Here is a 26,991-nt window from a genome sequence, read left to right as displayed (position 1 = left end):
AACCAGCCTGCAGCAGCTTGCGGACCTCTTCACGGATGAAGTTTTGCCGCTCGATAGACTGCTTGCGTGGCTTCTGCCGGACCGGCCTGGCGTCGGGGTGGATCTTCAGATGATGCTCAATCACCTCCCTGGGGATCCCGGGCATTTGTGATGGCTCCCAGGCGAACACATCAACATTTGCCCGGAGGAAGGCGATGAGCGCGCTTTCCTATTTCTCTCCCAGGTTGCCACCGATGCGGGTGGTCTGGGAGGTCTCCGCTCCGACCTGGATGGTCTTCACAGGAACGTTGTCCGTGTCAGACGAACAGACCCTCGGTGCCTTGGCCGGAACCTTGGCACGCGAGGTTGAGGGGTCGGACCCCTGGGCGCCAGTCACAGGGGCAAGCCCGGTGGCCAGCGCATGGACCTTTTCGACCGCCACAACAGCAGTGGCACGATCGCTCTGGACGGTGAGGACGCCTGCCGGAGAAGGCATCTTCAGGACCAGGTACCCGTAGTGGGCAACGGCCATGAACCGGTACAGAGCCGGTCTGCCGATGATGGCGTTGAAGGAGAGGTTAACTTCCGCAACCTCGAACTGCACGTTCTCGGTACGGAAGTTGTCCTCTATCCCGAATGTAACCGGTAGGGTGATGGTCCCTACCGGGTATACTGGATCCGGGCCCACTCCTGAGAATGGGCGTGATGGAGCCAACTTGGACTCCGGGATCTGCAGGTGCTTGAACGCTGCATAGCTGATGACGCTGAGGCCGGCACCTCCGTCGATCAGCACATGGTGAAGGCGAACATTGGCGATGGTGGGTGCCGTGATGAGCGGCAGCACTCCCGCGCCCGCCATGTTCTCTGGGCAATCGGATGGCCCGAAGGAGACGGTGGTGCCTTTCCACCGCTGATGGGGCGCCGCCCTCAGCACCCCTGGCTTCACCGAGAGGACCTCCCGGCGAAGGGCCTTGACGTCCCGCCGGGAGACGAGCTCCGAACTGCCGCCGTACATAACGTACAGCTTCTTGCGGTGCTCGTCCCCGCCGGACTCAGAATCGGACTGCTGGAAAAGTCCCTTGAGGTCTTTGTTGGGGGCTTGATACCCCAACTCTCTCTCCGTCGCAGCTGCGTCGGCATCGGAGGCTTTCTCCTTACCGGACCGGCGCGGTGGGGAGGAGCCCTCCTTGGAGGCTTGATCTCGCCTCTTGCTGAGGCGCTCCGTGAGCTTCTAGATCTCGCGGCACTCGGTGGCGCTGTGGCGAGCCCCCGGATGAACAGGGCACGACCCGGGGTCGGTGCGCTGCTGTCGCGGGCGCTTGCCACGGGAGTTCTGGCCCCCGGTCATCGCAGCTGCAACGGCCGGACCCCCAATCCATGACTTGTCGAAGCCACGGACCTTCTTGTTCTTCTTCTTGCCGCTGCTAGGGGCAGCGACGCTGGGTCCGCTCGTCTGAGCGGGACCTGCCTGGGTTGCAGAGTGCCATGCACGGCCTTCTGCAGCCCGGGCGCATTTGTCCGCCAGAGCGAACAGGGTGGTGACGGCTTCCACTTGGTGGGTCGCCAGCTTCTCTAGCATCTTCTCGTCTCGGACCCCCTGTCGGAAGGCCGTGATAATAGACGCATCGGAGATACGTGGGATAGTTCCACGTACCTTGGTGAAGCGGGAGATGAAGGCCCGGAGGGTTTCCCCGGGTTGCTGCCTCACGGCGTGGAGGTGGGCTTCCACGCCATGCTGCTGGTACGCGCTGGCGAAGTTCGCAGTGAACTGTGCGCAGAGCTCACCACAGGACTGGATGGTTCTTGGGGTAAGATTCATGAGCCAGGTCCGGGCTGGCCCGGTCAAGGCTACATGAAAGTAACTTGCCATGACGGCTTCGTTACCTCCGGTCGCCGTGATAGCGGTGATGTAGACCTGCAGGAACTCTGACGGGTTGGAGGACCCGTCATATTTTTCCGGCAGGTGAGGCCGAAACTTGGACGGCCAGGCGACTGCGCGGAGGTGGTCTGCGAGCGCTGCGCAGCCCACACCCGACACCGGCGCCTGGGGGAGTCCCTGCGACCTGGCCGCAGCCGCATCGAGCTCGGGCGCAAGGTTCCGACCCTCAATATTGAGTCGTCGGTTGCGCGCCCGCTCGATGGAGACCCTGGCGTCCTCTCCCGCATGCCTGCGGTTGAGCTCCGCCCGGAGGTCTTCGGTCCGTGCACTCCTCACGGATGGTGAGTGCACGGAACCGGATGCACTGCCCTGCGACGGCGCTGCCTGGAAACAGACCCCCCCGCAGAGCCTGGGGAAGCCTATGCCAGGTTGAGGAGACGGTCGACGTCGTCACGCCATTGTCTGTGCGCGTCTGGCGACGCTGCCTCGCCAGGGGGGTTGCAGAGCAACTCCCTGGCTGCCATGAGGGGCCCGCTCGGTGGGAGCACCGATTGGGCCACAGAGGCCCGCCCCGCTGCACACGGTGGAGCAGCACGCAGGGCCTCTCTGGAGGCGGGATGGCGCGAGGCGTGTGGCGCCGTTGACGCCACTTCTTCACCGATCAGGAGGTCATGGTGACCATTTTCCTGCGCCATTGAGGTCGCGAAGGTCGACCGAGCGCAAACCAAACCTCTCCCCTACCTGGGCGCCAAATGTCGGAGGAATTCTCCAGCCGGGTGGCGGAAAGCACCCGCCTAATCCTAGTTAAGGGTGGGTCTGGAGGGGACTTAGGAGCGCTCGATCGGTGGACCGATGAACACAGGAGGGACACGGAGATTTTAGAGTGGTTCGGGCCGCCGGAGCGTAATACCCTACGTCCACTATGGTATTGTATTGATTGTGAGAGCCTTGGATGGAACCTAGCCTGGACTTGTGTTCGTGTGATTCTGGATGTTGGAGCCCCCTTCTAACGAGTACACCCTCCCTTTTATAGTCCAAGGGGGGTGCTTACACTGAGCCTGACCCCGACATGTGGGTCCGGCCAGCAGAAGCTTGCTCTAAGAGAGATATGGAGATCTTCATCTCCAGCTCCTCTCCGTAGTCCTCTCAATCGGGAAGTTGATGTGCGTATCCATAACTTGGATACGGCCCTGTACGACCTTGTCTTGCACTGTATCCGGCATCAGCGTTACATAACAGTGAAGCCGTGCTGTCTCTGTTAGGATGGGACTTCCTGTCAGGCGGCGAAGCAGCGCTGACCCGATGCGTGTGCACTATTACAGCGCACGCCTTGGCTTTGCCTATTACAGACCATCATCACGCGTGCAGCGCCGTGGCGGGACTGTACACAGTCCGCGCACTGTGCACGGTGATATGACGCGCCGCCTTCAGAACAGGCGGGCTTACCGTGGTGTCAGCCTACCTGCCCCGTGTGTCAGTGGCAGGCCGTACCTTTTGACTTTGGCGCGCCCGACTCAGCTACCGCATTAAATGCTGGTAGGTGGGGAGGCGACCCGCAAGGGGCCTCGGGCCGCAGGCACGCGGCGGGGCCAGCCCCGCTCCTCCCGCTGGGCAACACATGGCGGCACCGGGCCCCTTCCCGAGGAAAGGGGGGCCCGGGGCCCCCGAGGCCGGTCGGAGTGGGCTGGCCTGTGATGGTCCGGTCATCACACGTGGCGGCCCCGGACCTCCCAGGGGAGGCCGGGTCCGCAGGGTCTACCCGAGAGCTCTCCCGCCCACCTGGGTGTGCAGAGACCCCGGGCCTCATGGAGCTCGGGGGAGGGTCCGGAGACCGCGGTCCCAGGTGTCAGGCCCGGAGGCCGTATGCCACGTGGCCCAGAGGCGAGGAGGAGTATGGATTATGGGAAGCCGAAGGCCTGGACACCCTAGCGGGAGGTACCCCTATCTGTATGTACCGACAGCACGTGATCCCCAACGCCACGCTCCTCCCGTTCGGCAACAGCTACCGCGACCTCGTCGGCGGCCTGCAGAACCTGCCGAGCCTGTCCCTGGGGCGGAATCCCGCGCTGAGCGCCGTCCACGCGCTCTCCGGCCACGACGCGGCCGCCGCGGACGGCGACGGGTTCGAGGCGCTGAAGCGCGGGCTGGCGACGATGACGGTGACCAAGTGCGAGGCGCTGCGGCTGACGCCAATCAAGGAGACGTCTCCCGGGGTTGGGAGAGCGGCGACGCCCACCTCACCCAGGAGCACCTGGGGTACATCGAGCACTGGGACACCATGTGCTTCGAGCTCATCCGGGCGAACCGGACCGGCGAGTGGAGCGGGCCATTCACGGAGCTGCTCAGGACGAGGGCCAACATCCACAGCAAGGACGACGCGCTCGCCGTCGTCGGTGTGATTATCAATCGCACCTTCCAGCAGCTGCTGATAGCTCACGCTCGCAGCGCCTGACCTACGGAGTCTGAATGTTCTGCTTTATTGTGATTGAACTTCAGTTTACAGCTTTGCAGGGAAATCAAGCAACTTGATCGTCTCTTTTTTTCATTTGATTTTCTGGTTTCTAGCTTTTTTTCAGCCCAGATATTGTCACAGAATGTTTCAGCTTGCGACACTGTATTTATCTGCTTTATGCAGGTACACTTCAGGATCACAAAATAAATCGAATAAGCCTAAGTTCAACCCATGAAAAGCAAGTAACTGGACCAAATAAATCAAGCCCAGCCCATTTTACAATGAGAAAGCCTGGCCGGCCAGTGAATGGCTCTTGTACGGAGTGAATCAGAGCTCCCTGACAAGATACTACAAGCAAACAGAGCAGAGAGCTTGGAGGTGTGTTCCGGGTACAAATGTGGTTAGATATCGCAAATAACTTAGTACCGAGATGTGCAGGGAAATAACATGAGAGCATCCAACCAGGTAGATCTTTTTAGTATTTTGGGCTTTAGAGATCCGTGTCACATTTTATTGTACATTATACAGGGCCTATAGAGATGCAATGGCACAACATAAAACAGTAAAGCAAAACTAGTTCTGCAGATACATAGGACTTAAAAGAGTACATATTGTATCAACATCATATACTAGAATACTAGACAAAACCTGATAACAGAAGGCTGGAATGCAGTGACAACTAACACAAATTGATGAAACATACAAGTACCACCAGTGAATTTACGTACCAAGCTTGGCAATCAATTCCTTTATAACAGAAGGGCAGCTTGTATTCAGATATTCAATGCCGTCAGTTGCAAGGACGGCAGTCAAATTTACTGGAGAGCTGAGGAAGTTGAAGCACGCCTTCTTCAGCCCGTGGCAATGGTGCTGCTCAGCTAACGCCAAGATAGTTGCCAAAGTGGTCGCTTCTATGCACTTGCATAGTTTGTGCTCGCAAATCAGCTTAAGCCTCTCCAAGTTATACCTGTCTGCAGCGACAAGCAGATGTTGAGACATGGCACCTTCCTCTTCTTTATTCATCTCTGGCAATGAGTCGGTGTAAATGAAGAAGAGCAACGCCTTGAATACATGTGCCTCCATGTCATCTATGTTGACGACACCTGCAATGTCGCTCTCCTTCATTTGGCCAAAGAGCTCTGCACTGAAGACTGGTGACCTGGCTGCAAGCATGCACCTATGCGCCATGAATGTCTCGCTGCTGACCTTGAACACCACATCAGCGCCATTCCCGGTCTGGAGGAGGTCACCGAGGTGCTGATGCAAGTCAGATGCGGGCACGGAGACGAAAGTTGTGGTAGGGGCCTCCGCCATCTCCTCTGTGCGGAGCTCGTTGTGGACGGCGATGTCGCAGCGGACGATGAAAGAATCATCCTTGAGATGCTTCGATTTCTCCAAATCCTCCCTTTTTATGAACGTTGCCCTGCCCCAGCCGGAGTTGGAATCGAAGCTGCGTACTGATTGTGCTGCCAAGGATGGAGTTTGCTCCTCCACGTCGTCGATGAAACAGAATCTGTGTTGCGCCTTCACTGCCTTGGTGACATCTTGGTCAAGGAAAAGGAAAAGGGATATGTAACCTTCAGACACCGAGGTCTCTCCGTTGGGATAATATTTGATGCACCAGCGATGACCGCCCACAGTGAAGGAGCGAGATCTGATGAACTCCCCGGTCGGGGTCGCCGTAGTCCGTGAGTAGCCGTCGATCTTGAGGACATGGTACCCTCGTGCGGCGTCTGCGACGATGGCCGACATGGATCCGGACGGCTTGCTGTTGCCAGCGGTTGACGACATGGCAGAGTTCAGTCTATCTCTTCTCCCTCTGCTAGCTCCACTCTGCTCTCGGAGGATTTTGTGCGGAACAGGAAGACTAGAAAAGAAAGCATGGGGAAGGAGATGAGTCAGTGGATGCCTCGTTGCCTTAATTTGCCAAGGTTGCCGCCTCACTGTTCATTGCTTCAGATGGCACATGGTCGCCACCGCGGACCTAGCGTATATATATAATTACATATACATGTGGTCTTGTGTAGTAACTAATTTGATCGGCATTCTAGCCTCAACATCTGATCTGACATCTCACAGCTTCATTTTCGTGGGTGACAGTAGCGCATGTACGCCCTCTCCTTGAATTGTGTGCAGCCGGAAGGAGCACGATGACTAAATAATTTTTTCAAGTTTAACCTCTAAAATGGAGACCAAAACACCGATTTTACCGTGGAAACTCAGTTCAAATCATGGTACCATATGTGAGCTAGAAGTCAGTACCCCACCATACCTTTTCAAACGATTAGATTCCCTCAGCGGCACATTTAGCTGCCTTATGTTCTTTATCTTAGGCTTTATCTTTATCTTCTCCCCGCGGTTCCTTTCCATGTATTGATTCTTCTTTCGGCGTCTCCTTTTCCTACATGATTCTTCTTTAATTTCCACCGTTTCTTTCATCCACTGATGTAGCAGACAGATGTGTGGCTTCTGTTGTGCACCTTTTGATTGGTCATCATCTCTATGGATGGGACCGTCACAATGGTGCACGAGGACAGCATCGCAGCAGCTATATATCGCTCGAGCTACAAATCCACATGTATGGCCTAAAGAGAAATATCGTGTGGGCTGGCACTTGTAAATTCGGCCTAATATATTAGAACTTCCATTTCCCGTGGCCCAATATGTGTGTCAGCCCAAGATAACCATCTCGCGCGCGCCTGAGGCCCAGAAGCTTCCCTCTGCTGTTATGTTGTTGGTTGACGGATGACCAGCTTCGAGTTTTTTCCATTTCTTCTTTTCTTTTTCACTTTCGTCTTCTTCTTCTGTTTCTCGTAACTTTCTTTTCTTCCATTAGTTGTTTCATTTTCTTCAGTCCTTTTATTCCTACCTTCACTTTCCTTTTCTCATTTCATTTTGCAAATCTATTTACTGCTGACCTTGAATATTACATCGGCAGCTTTCTCGGGTTCGGAGGAGGTCACCAAGATGCTGATGCAAGTTGACGGAGTCACAGGGGCGAAGGTTGTAGTGGGAACCTCAGCCATCATGTTCGGAGTGAACCGGATTCCCAAATCGAGAATCCGACTTCCTGTATCATTGTAATAGTCCCTGAATCAAGCGCTATCACATACAGAACTTATCTCAGATATAATATCATAGTCATACTTTGCATAAGATATAACATGGATTTAATTATTATATAAATCCATAGGATCTATAATACGAGGTTCATTGCAAGCCTCTTGGGCTAAAGCGAGCAAACAAAAAACGAAAACTGGTAGCTAGGCTCCTAACCCATCCTTCATCTTCTGGAATCTCCTCCACAGGCAAACTCGAGTGTAGTGCGGACTTCAATCGTACCAACCGTCATCATTGGGGTCGAATTCTGGATCAGATCCTGCATCGTGCCAGGTTATCCCTAGAGAATGGAATAGGTCCACGTCACCATCCGTATGCAAACTTTAAAGTGGACTATACTAAGGGTATAACAAAAGTTCAAGGGATTAAGCTAGGTTTCCTATGCATGCGCATCATCAAATATGTCATCTTCCGAGCTCCGAAATTGGGCCATTCCGGCATCCCGGACTCCTGGTTCAACACACACCTTTCAAAACCATCAAGTCGGTGCGAGGACTCCCGCTCCTCACGGCTCAACTACCCCAGGCAGGAAGTCATCACTAGAGGAAGGTAGAAATCATGAGTAACACTATCTAATAAGAGCAAGAGAAGAGTAGGGTTTTCCATGACCGAGGACGCGGCTATACGTATAGTTTTTACCCTGCAGGGGTTGTACACCTGGACCCACTCGAATCGAAGCCAGCCGGGGATCAGCCAACTGAACAACGAGACACCGGTCTACTGAAACAGGATTAGGAGCCACGACACCATTCGGCTTTCTCAGGTCTTGGGCGCATCCTCCTGCAAGAGGTCATCCCGGGACTATGAAACCTCCCTTGCATCTCGGGGAACATGAGTTCAGCACCTCCTTCCCCTGCACCGATACTCGATCCTCCTACCAGCTTGGTACCGTACTTGCTAGTCCCGGACCGGGCCCACCCTCATAATGGGTAAGTGGTATGCACGCTTAACATAGTCCCACTAATCATAGTTACTCTCACCCGGTCCTCAGTTGCCGAAACGAGTATCTTCGTCATATGCGTCTCCACTGCAATAGTCCGCAACTACACCCATTACGGGTGCCCCCAACACCTCAACCAAGTATCTAAAAAGTTATATCTGCCACAGGTACTCCGTAGGGTGTGCCAAGATACACAACCCAAGCCCTCGATCCACGATCGAGTTAAGTTCGCTCGCTCCCGGCTAAAAAGCCCTATGCACCAACTCCTCAGAAGTGTAACTCCACTCACGCCAAGACTATTAATCCACTCCCACACTTACACATACAAGCATAGCAGGACATTTCATATATCAAGTGTATGGGATAGCAAGGAATTTAGGTAAATAAATAGGCTATGCACGTTCATTTCATTGCAATACATCAGGAAGCAATAGCATATCAGGCAAGCAATATCTAATAGGTATTCAAATTGAAGATGGGCATGAACCTGGCAGTTCTTTGAAGTCCTCTTGGGCCTCCGGGTTGTCCTGGCCGTCGGTCAGCTCCTCGTAGTCGGGTCCTATTCGTAAATATGAGTAAGGGCAAGGACCAAAATGCAAAAGTACACAAAAGTTAACAAATAAGATCCAAATCTCCATAAAATCTACTCTAACAGGTAGTTCATGATTTTAGAAGAATTATGGGGCTGGTTTCATAATTTTCGGAGGTCCGGTTGATTTATTATGAATTTTCTAAGGGAAAAGAAAAACACTCAGCAGTGACATGTGGCAGCACCAGAGCGTGCCACGTGGTATGCTGATGTCAGCATGACATCACTAGGGGGTCACCTGTCAGCTGAACGGTCAATGGTCAACAGGGTCAAAGGTCAGTGGGACCCACTAGCCAGCCTCACTCCGAGGCTGATAGGTAGGACCCTCGGTCAGGCCGGGTAAAAGAAAAGGGAAAGGACACGGCTCGGGATCATGGGCCGAAAGCAATGGACCGGTTGGTGTGGCCCATCGACTTGGCTCGGCTCAAGGGCTGACTTGGCAGGCTAGCTGGTTAGCGGCTCGGCCTGCGGGCTTGCAGGCCGGCTTGGTCTGGCCCATCTCCCCCTCTCCCTCTCACTGACAGAGCGGGCCCAGCAGGTAGCACCCCTCGCTCCCTTGATAGGCGGGGCCCGGTCATTAGCCGGCGTGGGATCTGGTGTGGGAGTTGCGTGTGCGTGTGACTAGGTGTGTGTGCAAGCGCGCCGGGGGTGTTCGATCAAATGCTCGAAAGGGCTTGGCCGTGACGCGTGCGATGCCGTGGCGTCGGTGCGTGCTGCCAGGACGCGGCGACGCGGCATGGCTGGTAGATTGGTTGGGCTCCGGTGAGGAACAGGGGTAGGATGGTGGTGAGGTGGTGGAGCAACGGGCCATGGCTCGGCCTATTGGCCGGCCGGTGCAGGACGTGAGCGCGTGCGTGCGAGCACCGAGAATCCAGGGCCGCGGCATGACCATGACGCGTGCGATGCTTCGGCAAGCTGGGCTGCAGCAACGTCACAGCTGCAAGGGTGGATGAGGGCGACGGCAAGGTCGATGCAAACAACACGACGGGTAGGGGTGCCTAAGGCCTTCTACGGTGGGTTCATCGCCGGCACATGGCAATCACGCCGGCAGCAACAAGGAGGTGCGGGTGAGCGGCGGCAGCACATACCGGGTGTTTCGAAGAAGAGCAGGGCATGGCAGCGGGGAGGCGCGGCCGTGGCGGGTCGGAGCAACGCAGGCAGAGCAGGGGCGTTGTCGGGAGTCGATCGAGGGCGCTGGCGTGGGGAAGATGCTCCGGGGCGTCTCCAGCGCTGGTGGCTTCCTTGGCTCTTCGACTTCGAGTAGCTCCTCTCCAAGCTCCTCCTCTCCTCCTTCGACCCTCTCTTCTTGGCGACAGCGGAGGAATAGGGGAGAATACCCCCGGGGCTCTAGGGTTCCACGGCTGCTGTTGGGGGCTCCTTATACGCGCGGTGCTAGGCTTGGGTGCGTAGAGACGGTGGTGATGCTTGGCTTCCATGCCACGGACACGCGGCACACAGCAGACGGCTGCGGGAGCGGGGCTAGGGTCTTCGGGGGCGCGTGGGCAGTCACGGGCGGTCAAGCGGGGCGTGCGGGTGTCAGGGATGGTCAAGGCATGGCCGTTTCGCTCCGCTGTCGCATAGTGAGGGAGGGCGCGCGGACGGCGGCATCGGGCGATAAAGCGGCGAGGAGGAAGAAAGGGGAACAGGGGAGGCACGCTTGATGTGTGGGGTCAGGGTGGCAGCTGCAGCGGTGAGGAAGGTAGGCTAGTGTTGGGCCAGCGCGCTGGGTGGGCTGAGCAGGTCGGAACGGGGCGCGAAGCGGCCGAGGCGAGCGGGCCAACATGGGCCGTATGGTGCTAGGCCGGTTAACGGGCCGCGCGAGGCAGGCCAGGAAGCTGGCTGGGCTAGGCCAGTGGTTTTAGGTTAGATTAGTTTGTTAGGTTTTGAAATTAATTTGAATGGCTCAATTCAAATTAATTTCCTCAAAATTTCAAACAAACCAAACTAAATTCGAAATAACAAGTTCAAAAGAATTTTGAATAACTCCAAATTATTTCACACTAACATTTTAATGGTCCTAGTTAAAATATTGAGTTGAATTACTAAGAATTCGAGATAAAGAGAATCCATGCTTATATTTGGAGCTAGCTAATAGCACGTACACAAATTTTTTTTGAAAACTCATATTTTTGCACAATTATAAAATTTCGGAGAAACCCGGGATATTACAATGTCTATGTGGAACTCGTTGGTGATGGTGATGTCGCAGCAGACTATGAAAGAATCATCCTTGAATCCTTGATATGCTTCGATTTCTCCGGATCTTCCCTTGTGATGAAGCTTGCCTCCACGGTGGCTATGAAAGCTATGTACGGATTCAGATGACAACGACGGAGTCTGCTCCTCCGCATCATCAATGAAACAGAATCGATGTTGTACACTCAGCGCCTTGGTGACAGCTTCATCAAGGCAGAGAAAAAGGATATGTAATCTGCATATTCCGAGGTCTGTCCGTTGGGATAATACTGGTTGCACCAGCGATGACCACCCACATTGAATGTGTGGACTTGATTAACTCTCCAGTAGGGGTTCCCTTAGTGCGGGAATAGCCGTCGATCTTGAGGATGTGGTATCCCCTTGAGGCAGTTGCAATAATGGCGGAGGCGGACTGTGCTAGATTGCCACCGACAGCAATGGACGACATGGCAGAGTCGCCTCTCTCTCTAGCACGCATGCAACTTGGTCATGTGCTCATGGCTTTCCCTCTACCCCTTCTTATAAGGTTTTGTGGTGAGCAAGATAATGGAGATAATACAGGAGAAGGACTGAGAAGGAGATGCGTGAACGGCCACCCTGGCTGGCTTCCTTTTTCAATGCTCGCGGCCTCCTACGCTTACTCTTATGGGACTCTTTAATTCCTAGACTAGCTAGGCACTAGAGTAATCTGCCACGTGAGAAATTAAGAATGTGAGTGAAATGCTAATACTTCACTAGCATAGTCAAAGGTATAGACATAGCTGGAATTTGGGAACTACAGTACAGATAGATCAAGGGCTTCGTGTTTGGGCATTAAACATCCTCAAACTGTATCTCTAAAACAAATTAATCAAGCATTTGGAAATTTACCAGCAGAGAACATCAGACAAGATGAGAAAATTTTTGTACGGATGGCCGATGAAGACTTCAATACAATTTTTGGCTCTACAACAAGCTTAGATTATGTTATGGATGATGTAAGGTAAAATGTTACTACAAAAAAGGCTATGAGGCTTGTAACTCGTTAATTCCCTGTATACCTCCCTTGTTTAGTTTGTAAGTTTCAGAATAATAATATGTCTAATGTGACCTTTATTCCAAAAACAGCACGTTGCTAATATTAGTAAGACTACCTGTTCGAGAAATGATTTATCTCATACATTTACAATAAAGTTATGTATTGTACAAGCAACAAACCTGACTATTCTTGTAGATCCAACCCTCTTAATTTTTTCAACAAACCGACAGGCATTCAAATTTAACGCATCAATTCCACAGCTACAAAATTAAGCTTTTCTTTGCATAAGAGCAAATTAATTAAGGCATCTAGCTCAAGATAAAATGTGCTACATAATCTGAACTTTTCCAGGAAACACTACTAGAAGAAGAAAAAATAATAAATTTGTGATCTGCTGCCTACTGCTCCAGATGAGCCAGGAACAAAGGTGTAGAACACTATTACTATGCAATATCCCGAGTTCTTTATCTCTTACTGATCTGCTGCCATTGATACATACAATTTAAAGCTTTGTACAACTGTACAATGTTACATCTAAGATCAAGTACAAAATTCCTCAGATATTTTTGCTAAACATAGAAAGATGTAGCATTAATTTTTAGTAATTAATCCTTAGTTCAATTTCATTCACCTTAGATTGACACAACCTGATAGAATGTAGTGCTAACCAATATGCTTATATTTGTACATTGCATTTCTGGTACTTGACTGCAAATGATAAAACTATTCCAGTACACCAACCATCAGATATGACAAACAAAATAGTATCAAAATGAATGACCTCACCAGGGTCACATTCACATACTAATTAAAAAATTCTAAATAGGCATACTACATAACAGTTAGGACTCAACTTGGCAAAACTAGAAGCGAAAATAATCTTAAATAAGGGGACTCTAGGGTACAGAGCAGCAATTTGAAATTTGGTAATGGAACGTTCTCAGATTGCACCCAGTAACACCAATCGAGAAAAGGAATTTGCACATTACCTAAAGAAGATGGTAATCTTGGCGAGCTTGGGGTAGTTGAGCGGCAGTGAAAGGTTGAGTCTAGAGGCGGCGAAAGGTGGAGTGTAGCGGTGGCCGACAGGCGACAGTGGAGTCAAGAGCCGGCGAACGTGTTGGTGTTTTACATAGCCTATTTTGCATCGTAGGATATTTGTTTGGTTGCTTGTGTTGTATTGTATGTGGACGTCATCTCTTTTGTTTATTTCTAGGCACTTAGGCATAGACGCTCATGTAAACACGCTCAATACACGCACACACTCACTTAAATGAATGCGTGCATGCATACTCTACTTATGTGAGCAACCTTCGAGAGATTTAGACACGTTTCGGTGTCAATAAGGAAGTTGCCTATCATTCAAAAATAGTGTCATTAGTTTCTAACTAATTAAGAAAATATGAGCACTCATGCAGTACTCTAACCTAATAAGTCAATAGGTTGCAAAGAACTTAATCAGCTAAGGTACACTTCGTCCAATTTTAGCATACTCTGCAATCACTAATAAAAAAATTTGCACTGGACCCTCCTTTTTGGTGCACGCAATTATTAATCTTGGCTTGGAGGATTTATTTTGCACTAGCAAATGCTGCACAGGCCCAATTGGAACAATGAAACAAAACAGACATTGGGCAAGCCTTAATAAGGTTAAATGGCGAGTAACTGTCACGACCCAGAAATTTAAAACATGATCAACATGTAACTATAATCATCATGAGCATCATCAATGCATATTTGAGCATCATGGCAAGAGCATTAGTATGGGTTGTGCATTTTTTTTAATATTGTTTGAATGCAACTTTGTAAAGCAACCTAAATTTTGTTATTCGACGGTGCTGCCACTTAATTTATTCAAATGATAAAAAATGATGAATTCAGGGCACTGTTGACCAAATTTAGAGCTCACCAAATTGTTGGAACTCCCGTCATCGATGATAGGAGGTGCACGTGGGTTGTTGATGATGAAAAAAGTTAGGAACAGATTATAGCATTGTTGCTTGTCCGGTTATTCCACTTGTACGTGCTAAGAACACACTAGACAATGATGCTCTTGCTCCTGTAGGTCACCGTCTCCTGAGAATCAAAAGCCCCGCCGTCCTTGTCGGTGGCGGCGCCCGTGTTGTGCCCACCATCATTTTTGTTCTCTATCTCAGGAGTACTCACATAGGCCCTATCTGCTATTGCAATGTACGCTTGTTTGTTGGAACGATGGCGTTGCAAATGTCCCCACGCTTGCACCTGTGGCATTGAATTTCAGTAGTGCGATCCGTGCAACACACTACATCAAAAATAGAGAAAGAAGACACCAAAATCAGTGATGTAGAAAAAAAATCGCGTCACTAATTTCAGATATGAACTTCTTATGTTAAGAAGTTGTAAGCATGAATGATGAACTTGTGTAATGTTTAAAATTACTCTCGATGGTTCATGTTGTGATGTGCAAATTGTAAAAGGTCGTTATGCTTTTGTTGGGTCATGTGGCCTTTAGATGTGGGTTAGCACATGACACATTGCAAAGTGAGTATGTGCTAGCTCTTATCTTATTCGAATGATAAGTGATTCAATTAAACCGAGTATAGATTGGATGGTTTACAGTAACTAAACAACTTTAAACTTTTACGGGTTCATTTACATCTTGCGCTACCAATACTAGCAAGAAGTTTTTTGTGAGCTTGCATGGGATGAGGGCAAGGTCGCCTGTCCAAGGAGAGATGCTGAGTGAAGCCAACTACACACATCTAAGTATCTATTTGACACAAATCACAATTTGAATGACGACATTTCACAGGGAACAAAAATTAAACATTTTTAGGGTCTGTTTGGATGTAGATATTGAGATGATGGAATTGGATCGGGTACCAATACCAAATCAGACTAGTTTTGAAAACGGATTACAATACGGAATCTATTTTTTGAATGAAGATAAAATTGCTAGTTGAAATCTAATGAGGTGAAAACTACCAATTCTTTTTTCGATATGGATATCAACAAAATCAGAATTGCTCATCATCTTCTTCTCTCCACCACGCCCATAACCCAGCCCCTATGGGCACCTCCTTGTCCCATTGCCGGGTCCAGCCATGCCCACCACCCAACCCTCTTGCTTCTCCTCGTCCTGGCTTCTGTGGGTAGGCCTGGGCAAAAAAAAAAAAAAAACACCCAAAACTGATGAATCAACCTGAAGTGATCGGGACCGAACCCGAATTAACTGAAACCGAAGTTCTCGGTTCCTACTTCGGTCTTAACAAGCAAGTAACTTAATTAATCTCAGTTAATTTGATCTTAATTGTCGGTTAACCAAAATATCTGAATAAACCGAACTAAACATTGAAGCTTAACAAGAATTTCAGCCTAGGCCCAATAGTGCTCCACTCCTCCAAATACTAAGTATATAAAGCAGCACGGCCACTCCCTCAATCCGCTCATCCCCTCCCCTCCCCTACTCCCACCTCATCGGCCACCACCTCCCAAAATCCATTGTTGTACCGTTGAGGCCCGGCAACTCCTACTGCGCCGATGGCCGTACATCCTCGAGCTTCGCCACTGCACCGGCCATGCAGTCAGTCGGCCCTTGCACGGGCACAACAGCGCCTCCTCTCGCTTGTCTGTTGCTGCTCTGCCCTTGCTCCATCACTCGCCGCATCACCCCCGCACGGTGTAGTCGTGGGTCCACCTCCTGCTCAGTGCTCGCCGCTTCGCCCCTGCGCAGTATGGCCACGGCTCCTTCTCCCACTCGCTGCTTGGGTCCGGGTGGCCGCGACTTGCCAGCTCGTCCTCCCACTTGCTACTCGGCCCCCGTGTGGCTACAACTCGTTCGCCTCCAGCTTGCTGCTTAGACCTCGCTTGGCCACGCCGCCTCCTCGTGCCCGTGACGATGCTTGAAAGGTGGCGATGCAAATGCGATGTTCGTGTTGTTTGTTTTTTTCGTTTATAAGTGAAGACTGAACTGAACAAACCGAACCTGAAATGCTCGGTTCCTGGAATTTTAGAGAACCGATCGGTCTCATGTTTCTTATGACTGAATTTTAAGAAAGATGAAATTGGTTCGGTCTAACCATGGCCCAGGTCTAGTCGTGGGGATGAGGGGAGCTGAACGGGAAGGGACGAAGCACTGCAGATGTAGGGGGTCCCGCAGGAGGATGAGGTGTATTGCCGGCAGCTAGCGGCTAACTAGAAGCCCGCTCTGCTGCTACCAAAGTGGATGGAGGGGGAGGAGGTGAGAGGGAAGCCCGCCATGGGTGCTGCCTTTCTTTGAGGTTTTTGTAGATCCACAACAGGGGCGCCGCCCGTGAGGAAGAAGGGGGCGGGGTGGGTTGGGTGGGTTTGTGGGACCTCCAGTGCAGCGGGAACCGGTGGAGGGAGCTTCTAGTAGTGGTAGGACTTAACTGAGGGTAATGCGCGGTAGGGAGTGCGTCGTTGTAGAGCCAGTTGACAATAAGACTCTTTTTTTATTAATTCAGCGCAATAGGGAGTGTGCAGGCCCTAAATTGGTCGAGGATCTGCCCATGTAAAATGAATATCGTGCAGTACTCAGCCGCATTCCTGCTTCAAAATTCATGTGACATCCTAACCCGGTATTCGCACCCGCAAATTCTAATTCCTGATTCCACGCTCCAATGCTGACGTCGAAACGGTGTTTTGGACAATTGACGATTTTGGTCCACCTCTGTTTGTGTAATTAGCCAAGATCACTTCTTTTAAAAAAATCATGGTAAAAAAATAGGGCCATTCAATATTCTTTGAATGTGGCGGTGTGGTAAGTATGCCGTTGAATTTAGGACTTTGAATTTAATTTGGGGGATATGTTGATTTATTTCTCGTAGAAATGTGATGTTGACACGTGGGCTACACATGGAAATGACAAAAACTAGAACACGTTAGCTGGAGAAAAAAAATCTAGTGACGTCATGGGCAACGACAGTGGTCTATTCCATCACGAATTGTTTAGTTAATGCAGGATACTTACTCAATTCATATTGTTTAAAAGAATTTAAGTTTAAGTAAAAATTTGAACCTACTGTCAGAATTTTTCTTTAGAAGTTGCCCCTCCACTAAAGGTTTTCATTGAACTGATTCCTAGCGTGTTTTCTTGTTCACAATCAGGCTCTCGATTATCATTCAGCTCAAAACTGGCGCCCAAGGAAGTATAGCTCGGAGCATGCAGAAAACAAACTCCGGATTGTGACCTTCTGTGCCGCAAAAAAAGAAGAGGAGAAAACGAATCCAAGCAAAGGCGTTGCGGCTGTTCAAAAGAGAAAAGGCAAGGGAAAAAAGGATGGAGAGAAAGAAAGAAGATGCAAATTAAAGAAGGATGCTGACGGCAAGTACGTCGAAACGCAATGTATTTAGAAAATTAGGAAAATATGAGAGCAGGCCACTTGGTGACAGCCTCACCGCAGACGACACCACCTCGCCGGACTCCTCCGCCCCGACTCGATTTCAACATCCTTCCATCGGAGGATCCCGAGGAGGTGGAGGAGTCGTTCTCCCCTCCTCGCGGGCCCGTGGTGGTCAATTTGTAGGAGATGATCGAGGTCATGAAGGCGAAGCGGGCGCCGAGGAAGAGAGAGGTGCAGATCACAGGTCAGCGCCTTCCTCCGTTCGTGCCTCCTCACAGCAACTAGCGGCGATCCAATCGCCTCGGTTGGTCTTCGATGCTGATTCGAGATCCCCTGAACCGCCATTTCTGGAGGAGGGGGTGGGGCAGGGAAGAAGAAGCGGGAAGCCAAAAAGTGGCTTTCAAACTCGGAGGTGGAAGACAACAAGGCCTGACCAACAGGGCCCAACTGCAGAGGAGGGCGAATAGAGGAATTCTTAGGGCAGTTGTGGGAAATCCCAGGTGCGCCGCCACCGCGAGCTCCACCTGCCTCCCCCCATCCACGAGCGAAGTTCACTGAGGAAGTTCACTAAGGAAGATTGCCACCCGGTCTCTCCTGGAGATCATCTGAAACAACCCAGTTCATCAGTTTGAGCCAAGAGCTGTGGGGGACTAGGCACAAGCCTCGGCTCAAGCAGATTCAGTCGAGAGTGCTAATGGCAGATTGGGGGAGAGGGAGAGCGAGAGGGAGAGGTGGTGGAGGATGGCCGCCACCGGCATGGACTCCATACTCAGAGTATCCACCACCGCAGTTTTACTATGAGGAGCCTGGTTTTCAGCAGAACTTCCATCCATATCACCATCCTGGTTCGCAGATGAATACAGGGCTGGATCGAAATAGACAACAGAATCAGTAGCGCCCAACTCGAACCAATTAAGGAAAGGCTTGCAATGGATACCTAGGCACCCAGAGATGAGGAAGGGCGTAGCAAGCGACAAAATGCTTCAGGGAGTTGAAAATAAGCAATTCTTGCAATTTTTTTTAAGAATTGATTTTTGCTAACATAGGGAGGAAACAATACCACCAAAGGGGCAGATCAACTGAAGAAGGAAGCGTCTGGAGGATCCTCATCTGCTACTGATGGTAAGACTACTAAACCTGAGAAGGAGGAGGCTTATGTAGATGTGGTATGTTACAATTGTGGGGTGCCTGGCCATCATAAGGCCAATTGCACAAAATCAAAGATCTGCTTTATCTGTAGAGAATCTGAACATGTTGTGGAGGAATGCCCTATCAAAGTGAAAGATCACTTGAATGCTAGGTATATTGGAAGTGCTGCATGTGGTCTAGGTTTTTATCATGTTGAGGTTCCAAAAGTGCAAGATCAACTAATGATTTATGTAAGTAACTGTGGAGAGGTCTACATAGATACAGGAGAGATCACCAAGGATGGACTAGTCAAAGAGCTGGCTGTTAGTTTTAATCCTGATTGGCCTTATCAAGTCACACAATTAGATGACTGGTGCTATTTGGTTAGATTTCCTCCCAACAAAAAAGTGAAGGATCTTGCTGGCTTGTATTCCATCAATTTGCACAAGGAGGGAGTGTCTATCAAAGTGGAGGAGTGGACTGGAGATCTTGAACCCCATGCTAACTTGCAGGATATCTGGATATAACACTACACCAAAGCCGCTCAATTTCGTCGGCCAAAAACAAGCCGATGAAAATAACTCGTTTATTTTGTCAGCCAACACAAGCCGACAAAATTAGAACTTGTTTCCGTCGGCCCAGCGTAGGCCGACGAAAAAAGCTTCGTATTTTCATCGGCTAGGCCCTAGCCGAAGAAACAAAGAGCATATTTTCGTCGGCCTGCCCTAGGCCGATGAAAATAGTCCTAATTTCGTCGGCCCGCTAGGCCGACGAAAATATAGGTACCCTAATAGCGTGATTTGGATGTCGTTCTAGGCACGCACACACACTTCTCCGCCCCCGCGCCCGGCCGCCACCGCCCCCGCCCCCGCCGCCACCGCCCCCGGGCCTGCCGCCACCGCCGCGGCGGCGGCCCCGCGTGGCTCGGCCCCGCGGCCCTCGCCACCTTGCGCACGCACGGCCCCCGCGGCCCGCGGCCGCCGCCGCCGCCGCCCCACGCCCCTCTGCCACGCGGGCCCCCGCGCAGCTCTGCCCGTGGCCGCGTGCACATCTGCCCGTGGCCGCGTGCACGTCTGCCCCGCGGCCTCGCGGCCCCTAAGCCGCGCCGCCCTGAGATCCCACGCCGCAGCACCGCGGCCCGCCGACGCCGCGCGGCCCGCCGACGCCCTCGAGCGAGGTCCCACGCCGCGGCACCGCGGCCCGCTGACGCCCCGCGGCCCACCGGTGCCCCGCGAGCCCTCGCCGCCCCCTAAGGTCCCATGCCGCGGCCCCGAGAACCGCCGCCGCCCCCGAGGTCCCACGCCGCGGCACCGAGGCCCACCGCGCCCCAAGCCCCACGCCATGGCCCCGTGGCCTGCCTCCACCCTCGGGCCCCACGCCATGCCCCCGCGGCCCGCTGCCGCCCCGCAGGCAACCGTCGCCGCCCTCGAGGGCCCACGCCGTGCCCCGCGGCCCACCGCTGCCCACAGGTATGCCTACCCGTTCTCTTTCCTGCTAGTTTCGAACTGACTGAATAACTATTAAATTTAGTGATGCATTGTTGTCCATTACTCTAATGCCAGAAACTTGTATTACTCTTAAAATATTTGTGTTACATTTTCTTGATAATTATTGTTTGCTTAGTATCGTTAATGAAGTAACATTTCTCACTTTTGTTATGAAGTGGCTAGTTTGAGAAAATGAGAGATGATCGAAGTTGGATGTATGATGGTTGGACAAGTAATGGAATGCCTACGCGAGAGTGGATGGTCAACACACAAGCTTTTGTTGATCATATATTTTCCTTGTCTCCTGGCGGTGGTTTGGCAAAGTATTCATGTAACAAGTGTCAGAATTGTTCTCGTCAAGTCAAGATTGATATGGAGCGTCACCTATGCAATTTTGGTTTCATGCCGAATTATGAGAGGTGGTATGAGCATGGGGAGTCACAGGAGTATGAGCCATACAACCTAGTTGATAGCTTTGAGGAAAACGAAGATAGGATGGATGCAATGATGGATGATTTTGTCCAACAGATTGAGAATGCTGCTGAGGTACCAGAATATTTTGGTATGCTTGCGTTATCAAAAGAACCATTATATGGGGGCCACTACTTTATCACAGCCTTTTGCTGTGACACGGTTAATGGCTATAAAGTCCAAGTATAACTTTTCAGTAAGTTGTTACAATGATCTTGTTGACTTAATGTTGGACATGCTTCCGAAACCTCACAAGTTCCCGAAAGACTTTTACTACTCAAAGAAGCTGTTAGCTGGTTTAGAGATGCCGTATCAAAAAATCCATATGTGTGAGAACAATTGCATGTTATTTTGGAAGAACAATGAAAATCTCAAGTACTGTTCGTTTTGTAAGAAGTGCAGATATAAGAAGGTGGTGAAAAAAGATGCTTTATATGATATTAACTAACCATATTTTATTTTTTTCAGGATGAGGTCATTTGTGCACTCTCTAAAGGGAAATAAGGATGTATCTGTGACACCCTAGGTGTCAAATTGTACCATAATAGGTTATGAAATGTAATGCATGTGTTGAAATGTATAAGGTTGGATGTAATTGTAGAAATAAGACCTTATGTGTAATTTTATAAAAATATGAGTCCTTTTGTGCAAGATGTATGAGTTGCAAAAGTAACTTTTAAAGTTTACTAGGGATTTATATGTAAAAATGTTAGTCATCATGACAGTTTTGAAAACTTGCATGTAAGTCTAAAAGTATGTGAGTTTTACTTTGGGAAGGACAAAACTTTTATAAAGTTCAAATTTAGTCCAAGTTATCAAAATAAATATGTATACTTTGAGTTTTTGAATTCAAACCCTAAAGCAATGTTGTAGAGCTTGAAAAGTTACACATTTTCTATTTTGGCCATTTTTCCATTAGAACCCTGTAACAGCGGGAAATTTAGCTTTACTTTCAGGCCCTTAAAGTTTTTGTAATTTGCAATCAAGTCCTTGGCGCCCTCCACCCTTCTTCTTCCTCTGGCAGTCCTTCTGCTCCTCTGTTCTTGCGCCGCCGCCGCCGTTCCTCGGTTTCCGACCACTGCAGTGCAGCCCCCTTGCCCCCCCCCTCACTCCCAGGCGCCGCCCTAGCCCTGCTCTCCACCCTAGCCCGCCCCCGTGGCCTCTCCTCACGCCACCACGCGCCTGCCGCCGCCCGCTCGAGCCATATGTGCGGCCGACCCCTCCACGCCGCCGTGGCCCTCGGCCTTGCGCCCCTCCCTTATCTTCTCCTCCCTATAAGTAGCTGCCCCGGGACCTCCTGAAGCTAGCTCCCTACCCCCTTGCGCCTCTCCCTCGCCGGAGCTCTGCTCCCAGCACCACCGCACCGCCGCCATTCGGCTCCACGCCGGCGACCCTCTTTCCGACCTCCCCAAGCCCGATCAAGGCCTTAAACGGGTGCGTCTCAGTGCCCTCTCACTCCCCACCCCATTCCCCTTGCCATCCGAGCCCTTCCCTCGCTGGATTTGAGCCAAGACCGAGCTTGCCCCGGCCGGCCATGGCAGAAGGGCATATTTGTGAAGCTCCAACTTTTTCTGAGGGTCTATATGAAAGATTCTGATTCTTTCTCCTTTTCAATGTGCTGAACTTTGAAAATTCCTAGGAAATCATAGAAAATTCAAAAAAATGTAAAACTAGTTGGACCCGAATCCTTATTTCAAACTCTATCACTCTTGTTTTGTGACCATGTTATGAAAATATATGATTTGTGTTGTGTTTAAAATAGAATTAAATGAGTGCTTGTTATTTCATGTGAGTGATGTTGCTGACTTGTAAATTCAATAGAAAATTGTAGGAAATTCCAAAAATTGAAAAATCAGCTTTTTTGGAAACTAGATTTTGAACTCTACAACTTCTATTAAGTAAGTTTGATATGAAACTAAATAGTTTTGGATCTATGTTAAATCTAAGATAAGAGAGTGTAATATCCATAGTTCTTACATGTTAATTTTGTTGATCATGATTTTTGGTATGCAATCTTTATAGATTAAGTATGAATTGATGTGGAATTTTCAAACCTAATCTTGTTTTGTAATTTAAGTTCTTTTAAGTTGATCAATTTAATTGGTTTTATAGTAAAATTTTCTAGGTATACCCTTTGCAGCTTATCTAATTAGATCTCCTGGTCAGAATCTTGAAATAATGCAATTGATCTGTGTTTAAATTTTCAAAACTTTATAACCTTAATTATCCAAGGTTCACATTCAATTTTGAATTTAATTTAAACTTGAAATACTTAATTTCTGCTTCCAATTAAATCAATGCTATAATCATAAGTAAATGTAAATGATTCAAAGCTTAAGTTCCTTTTTGTACCATGAGTTCTTGAGTGTTAACCTTTTGGATTGCAACTTTACCGTGAATTGAGATGAAAATGTATGCATCCATTGAACTCCATCTTGCATATCATGTAGACTCGACCACTCTCGCCGACGGAAATTACCAGCTAATCCCGGAACCAGAAGGAGGTTGTTCTGAAGACCCTAAGAACTTCGTCAGGGGATTCTCGGAAGACCCGAACCAAAGTTCGGACGCTATTAACTTGACTGACCCCAGCCCCACCCATAAAGGCAAGCCCCGGTGCACATCCCAATATTTCAAGTTATTACAATTTCATTACTATATTATATATCTTGCATTACGTCTAGGAGTTGAGATGAAACCCTAGTTGCATAAAATCTTAAGGAACCAATGTATTGTACCCGAGTCCATACCGTTTAGATTCTCTGCTAAATAGGACTGGTAGAAGTCGGGTGATTTCCTATCACTCACGCGATATAGGAGTTGTAATGTTTATATTCCTGCAATCACTATAAGGATGACGGACGGGAAGAATGTAAGGTATCATGGTTGAGATGATACCCTGTCTGTGTTGTCGAATTTGATAAGGTCGCGGTGTGTGCCGATCGGGGTTAAGCGTTTGAAAGTACTAACCACATGTCGCGAAATATGGTAAGCGGTAAGCCTAGTAACCAATCGGCCCGAGGAGTGGACATACCTCCCACCACTCGTCTTGCTTCTTCTGGTTACTTGTGTTCGATTGGGGAAATACGTGTTGCAAGGGCAACCAGGAATATAGGTTTTGTAGTCGCGCTACAGACGTATGTCCTACACTTTGGAAGTACGTATGTTCCTGCAGTCGCTTGTGGTGGACCTGTCCACGAGTCGGAATGAAAGGCAAACGGTTGCTTCGGAACTATCGTTGGATGTTCCAAGCGTGTGCGTTAGGTTTACCTTGCAAGGTTAAATTCGATTCAGAATGGTCCGCCTCTCACATTGATTGAGACTACTTAATCCCTTTATCACACAGAGTAACAAGAGCAACTATATGATAAGTAATACTGATGGTTGAGATAAAGAGCTCTACCTTGCTTGCTTAGCTATAAGTGCTTATCTAGAATGGATAATCACATAGAACTTGAAAGCTAAAAGTTGAAAATAAGGATCTACTCTTAGTTGCTTTTCAGCTGAAACTAAACCCAGAACTATTATAAGCTTTCATAAGTCTAGTTATGGGCTAAAGTATACCCAATCCCGGGTAAGCCTTGCTGAGTATTAGTATACTCGGCCTTGCTAGTTATATGTTTTGCAGGTAATGTCTTGAAGACCCTACTCTTCCCTTGCCTTGGCCCTGTGCTCTTTCAGAAGGTTGGTCCGTGGAATGGGATCCGTCCCCGGCTAGCACTGGTGATATCGAGTGATGTCGTGCCTGGGCTTAGCATGACATCCGTCTTGACGACGTGTTGTAATCGTCGTGTATATTTTCCGCTGCCGGAAATCATAGCTTTAGCAATTTGTAATGTACTGCTTTTGAAAACTCTTGTAATGTAAATCCCTGTGATGTAAAAAAAAATGTGATGGTGATTGTATCTCTGGACTCACCTTCGTGTGAGGTAACCTTATTTGATCCTGTGTATCGGTGGTTTATCGGGACGTTACCCGACAGGCCAAGGGATTATACCGTTTGAAGCACGTTGGAGCCCTCAGGAATGGACTCGCGTACTTGAGCCGGTATAATTCAGGTTGGTTCTGCCACAGTATCCTCATCTTCACAGAGTCAGGCAAAGAAGAATGATGGCTCCGCATCTTCAGATAGGCCTTCTCTCTTTAGAGGCAGCAGTTCTCACCTAAGCTGAAGAAGTGCACTTCAGCGATGTCTAGACGAGGCTGTGCAAGTAAGTCATATGTAGTTTGCATGTGTAATTTAATTTCTTTAATAACAATAAATATATATATTTGTCTTTGAACAGTAAGAAGAGGAAGGTAGGGGTGCGGATGAGGAAGAATATATCGCGAATGTGGATGGCGATGGAGATGGAGGTAGTGGAGAGGGAGATGGGTGCGAGGACAGAGAAGAGTGCGAGGATAGAGATGGAGATGCAGAGGAGTAAGAGGAAGAGGAGGATACTGCTGCACAACCTATGTTCAGGTACTTATGATTATTTCATGAAAAATTTTATATGAGCTAGCTAACTAATACAATACATTTAGATTTAGAGGCAACAATATGATGACTCCTGCAGCAACCAATCCAGCAAATTGTCGATAAATTAGGCTACATGGGGATTGGTAAGTAATATATTTTATTGTTGTGATTGTTTTATTTAATATATTATATAGTTCAAGTAAGAAACATGATGGATATCATGTTCTAATTGTAGGCAGTGGGACGACATTTGTTCAAGACCTGTGAATGCAACATTGGAAACACTTTGTCGGTTTCACTACCCAGGAATGGTCACAATTGGAGGTGTGCTTCAGCCTGCATTGAAGTGGGAGCACTATAAGCTGCAATCGGATGATCAGGATGTCACGACTATAGTGAGAGTTTGTAATGAGTTCTGGGTACTTTTTTATCATAACTTGTCTAACTTGTATACCTACTATCTATTTGATTCATTTATAAGTTGTCCAACAAATTTATTTTCCTTTGTAGGAGAGGTATCGTTTGCCGGAGGGGGTGGAGCAGTGCCTACAAGATAGGGCTCGTTCTGTGTTCGACAAGGCAGCGACGAAGGTGGTAAGGGACATGATGTCCAATGCTCGTATACAGTGTGTTTGTTTATACTATAAGAAAATAAAGCTGCAAGACATGAACAAGAAACTGAGTGCTTCTGAGATATATCTCCGAGAGGATGAGTACCTTCAAGTTGATATTAGCGGTTTGCCTTGGTTGAGAAAGTGTCGGATGCTTGGCGAGCACTTTGTGCTTATTGGGCTTCACCTAGCTTTGTGGAAAAATTCAGGATGAAGAGAGCTAATTGTCAAGCAGGACCATGGATTACACAAAGATATAGGGTTGATGGACACCTTCGTTTGGCTCGTCGAATGGTAGGTGTTTATTATTTTAATTTGATTATTATGTACTTACTTGCAATATCACAATTTCTTCTTTGCCAGGAGGCACAAAGTGGGGTGTCGCCAAGCTATATTGAGATATACATTCGAGGCCACTATGGCGCAGATCCTACACAGCTAGAGTTGCTTTGCAGTAAGAATGCCACACAGACTCTGGTTAGTAAAATAATTTGATTTCAATTAAGCGATGATTCGAATATTATCTTATTATTGGTTGCCTAAATGGTAGGCGAGATATGGTGATGAAATGGTGTCACGTCATGGGGAGGAGTACGATTGGAGGAGGAGTGATGTGGATGTCGGTGCCTTATACTCAAGTGGGGTAGGGAAGAAACATGGCAGGTTCAACATGTTGAATGGCGTTATTGATACAAGTGGTGTTTTGAGTGAGGCAAGGTGTTCTCAGTCCTCTCAGAATTCTTGGGGCTACCAACGGGAAAGTGAAAGGGAAAGTCGACTGCAGGAGGAGATAAGGCAGCATAGAGAGGCGATGCAGAGGCAAGAGGAGTGGGCAAGGCAACAACACGAGTACATACAAGGTTTTTTCGCTCAGCAACGACAGATTCAGGTACTATGCAAGTTTGATATTTTTTCAAGTCCTTGTGCATTTTTCATTGCTATAAGATACTTGATCTACTATCAGTTTTTAGAAAATGCTAGCGGCTACCCTTGGCTCACAATTTAATTTGCCACCTCTTCCTTCGCCTCCTCCTCCACCACCGACTTTTGTACCATATGTGCATCTACTGTCTCCACAAGTGGTAATTATATCGTATAACTAGCAATGCTCAAATTTTCTTATATATACATACTAAATAGATTTAACTTTGTCTATAACCAGGTTCGACGAGTACTCATCCTCGAGGAGTTTCTGGCAGCCCGTCCACGCCACCATCGACAGCGCGTAACATTTTTGGAGGTGACTGCGGCAGCGGACATAATATTACCCCTCCTTGATTTGTGTTTTCACGTTTCGTTGACATATATATGTCATTT

General features: G+C 49.0%; 2 protein-coding genes and 1 pseudogene across 2 annotated transcripts; 1 reads left to right on the top strand and 2 right to left on the bottom strand.

Moving 5' to 3' along the window:
* The first annotated feature begins 3,807 nt into the window (after window positions 1-3,807).
* On the top strand, window positions 3,808-4,643 carry LOC112899446 (annotated as a pseudogene).
* A 139-nt stretch (window positions 4,644-4,782) lies between these two features.
* Window positions 4,783-6,443, bottom strand: LOC112898770 (BTB/POZ and MATH domain-containing protein 1-like). The gene has a single exon (XM_025967058.1). It carries the CDS (start codon window positions 6,099-6,101, stop codon window positions 5,031-5,033), a length of 1,071 nt encoding a protein of 356 aa, XP_025822843.1. The 5' UTR covers window positions 6,102-6,443; the 3' UTR covers window positions 4,783-5,030.
* Window positions 6,444-18,183: 11,740 nt separating this feature from the next.
* LOC112899445 (laforin-like) lies at window positions 18,184-19,986 on the bottom strand. The gene is made up of 2 exons (XM_025967928.1): window positions 19,603-19,986; window positions 18,184-18,357 (listed from the first exon to the last, which is right to left on the bottom strand). The coding sequence occupies exons 1-2, from the start codon at window positions 19,984-19,986 to the stop codon at window positions 18,184-18,186; spliced, it is 558 nt and encodes a 185-aa protein (XP_025823713.1).
* Between the last annotated feature and the right edge of the window lie 7,005 nt (window positions 19,987-26,991).

Source organism: Panicum hallii, chromosome 7 (genome assembly GCF_002211085.1).
Source record: "Panicum hallii strain FIL2 chromosome 7, PHallii_v3.1, whole genome shotgun sequence".
NCBI lineage: Eukaryota > Viridiplantae > Streptophyta > Magnoliopsida > Poales > Poaceae > Panicum > Panicum hallii.
The sequence above is the reverse complement of the archived record's forward strand: the minus strand, read 5'-3'. Positions and strand labels throughout refer to the sequence as shown.